The 2675-nt window shown below is 54.0% G+C and overlaps 1 protein-coding gene across 1 annotated transcript in view; it reads left to right on the top strand.

The window, feature by feature from the left end:
- BRI3BP (BRI3 binding protein) overlaps positions 1-1749 on the top strand; it is a 9870-nt gene extending 8121 nt beyond the window's left edge. Inside the window, exon 5 of the mRNA XM_015567220.1 lies at positions 1630-1749. Within this exon, the coding sequence (XP_015422706.1) occupies positions 1630-1749 (120 nt within the window). The remainder of the gene's footprint in view (positions 1-1629) is intronic.
- The last annotated feature ends 926 nt before the right edge of the window (positions 1750-2675 follow it).

Below are 2675 nucleotides of genomic sequence, written 5' to 3' on the forward strand. Positions count from 1 at the left end.
TTTAAATAAAGGTGCCTGAGCCCGCGGGGGGCGCTCTGTGAGGGTGTTTCGGCCGCCGCGGGCAGACTCTCGGGGCGCCTGCCGGGGTGGTCCGCGGGACAGAGAGGTATTTTTTCAACAGAGGACGGACCCTGTCCGCTGTACAGTCACAGACGTGTGTCCCCGTAGAGCAACCCGTGGATCTCCCCCCCGCCCCCCTCCCCAGCCCTTAGAGAACATCTTTTGTAAGGTGGTTGTTTTTTAAAAAAAAAAAATAAAGGCAGATGCGAGTCCCGTTCCTTAACACTTGACGTGGAGGAGGCAGAACGTGCTCATTCGACGTGGCAGGAAAGGGACGGACGCGGGGGTTCCCCGGGCGTGAGCTCACGTTCCTGGGAGGTGAGCTCCGGCCGACATTGTTTTGGGTGGATGTTGACCGAATCCATCCACGTTGTCGCCCCTGAATGTGGACGGTTGGGCTCGAGGCTAAGGACACAGACACGTCTCCTGGGTCCTAGGGGCCCAGCCACGCCCCCGGCAATGCTGTGTCTAAGGGAGGAACTCGTTCTCGGAGGAAAACCTGAGTATTTCCCCCCCTTTTGTACATGGATATATTTTAGGCTCCACATTTTGGAAAGGGAAAAACTCCAGGAGTTTTGGGGTCGGATGCCAGGAGCGCCGTGGGCAGGCGGCCAGGCTCTCTCCGGAACCTCTTGGAAGCCCCAGTCTCGCCGTGGGCCAGCGGGGCCTTCGTGGGAAAGATACGCTCTCGAGGGCTTTCGGTTTGTTTGTTTGTTGCGTTTTTTAAGATATATTTTATTGATTTTTTACAGAGAGGAAGGGAGAGGGACAGAGAGTCAGAAACATCGACGAGAGAGAAACATCGACCAGCTGCCTCCTGCACACCCCCCACTGGGGATGTGCCCGCAACCCAGGTACATGCCCTTGACCAGAATCGAACCCCGGACCCTTCAGTCCGCAGGCCGATGCTCTATCCACTGAGCCACACCGGTCAGGGCTGTTTGTTGCCTGTTTAGTGTTTAATCCTCACCGGAGGATATTTTTCCGTTGATTTTTAGAGAGCGTGGAAGAGAGAGGAGAGGGAGAGACAGCGAGAAAAGAAACATCGATGTGAGAGAGACACACCGATGGGTTGCCTCCTGCACGCGCCCCGACCAGGACCCAGGCAGAAACTTGGCTTCGGTTTGGGCATATTCTCAACCCCAGAGAGTGTGGGAATTTTTTCCTTTCTTTCTCCATTCCATGGAAGCTGGTAGGGTATTTGGCCTCCCGTGCCCCCTGCCCCCCGCTCTCCCCACCTCCATCTCTTTCTTTGTCCTCTCTTTTGTACGTGGGAAAAAGTATTTTTGTACCGTATCTCATCCCTGGAAGAGAAACCTTTTCCTATCTCCAGGGCTGTGGACGATGTCAGGGTAACGCTTCGTTAGGTGGGACAGGAACACATCCTGGTGAGAACTGCCGGGCGCCGTTGTAAGCGAGACTCAGTGTGGTCGGGTCTCCGTCAGTGTTAACTTCCCGGGGCTCCAGGAAATACCCACAACAGAAAATAGTCAAGAAAAGAAAAAAAAAAAAGGACCACCTCCCTGTCCGTGGCGGGGTTGGTGTGGCTGTTTTGGGACCGATGTTTAGAGCGACCTGGTGCCTGATGCGCTGGAAGCAACGCGTTGGGTGGGAGCCTTCCCTGCGTCCGCGTTCTCATCCCCGCACTCGTCAGCACTGCCCCCTCTCAGCGGCCGCCGGGGCTTCTAGGGCCCAGGGAGTCCCGACACACAGTTGCAGTGACAGGACTGCCTGAGCGTTTGCCCTGTGGCTTGTGCTGGCGTCTTTGTATTTTTTATTTTTTAATATATTTTTATTGACTTCAGAGAGGAAGAGAGAGAGAGAAACATCAATGATAGACAGCGGATCATGGATCGGCTGCCTTCTGCATGCCCCCTGCTGGGGATCGAACCTGCAACCTGGGCATATGCCCTTGACTGGAATCAAACCCGGGACCCTTCAGTCTGCAGGCCAATGCTCTATCCACTGAGCCAACTGGCTAGGGCATCTTCATATTTTTTAAAAAAATATATTCTTATTGATTTTTAGAAAGAGGAAGGGAGAGGAAGAGAGAAGCAATGATCGGCCGCCTCCTGCACGCCCCCTGCTGGGGATCGAGGCTGCTACCTGGGCATGTGCCCTGACCGGGAACTTTTTTTTTTTTTAAATATATTTTATTGATTTTTCACAGAGAGGAAGGGAGAGAGACAGAGAGTTAGAAACATCGATGAGAGAGAGACATTGATCAGCTGCCTCCTGCACATCTCCCACTGGGGATGTGCCCGCAACCCAGGCACATGCCCTCGACTGGAATCGAACCTGGGACCCCTCAGTCCGCAGGCCGACGCTCCATCCACTGAGCCAAACCGGCTTCGGCCTGACCGGGAACTTTTATTTTTATTTTTTAATATATTTTATTGACTTCTTACAGTAGAGGAAGGGAGAGGGATAGAGAGTCAGAAACATCGATGAGAGAGAAACATCGATCAGCTGCCTCCTGCACACTCCCCACTGGGGATGTGCCCGCAACCAAGGTACATGCCCTTGACCGGAATCGAACCCGGGACCCTCGAGTCCGCAGGCTGAGGCTCTATCCACTGAGCCAAACTGGCCAGGGTGAACCTGGCAACCTTTTG

This window comes from Myotis davidii, unplaced genomic scaffold, assembly GCF_000327345.1.
Source record: "Myotis davidii unplaced genomic scaffold, ASM32734v1 scaffold43, whole genome shotgun sequence".
Taxonomy (NCBI): Eukaryota; Metazoa; Chordata; class Mammalia; order Chiroptera; family Vespertilionidae; genus Myotis; species Myotis davidii.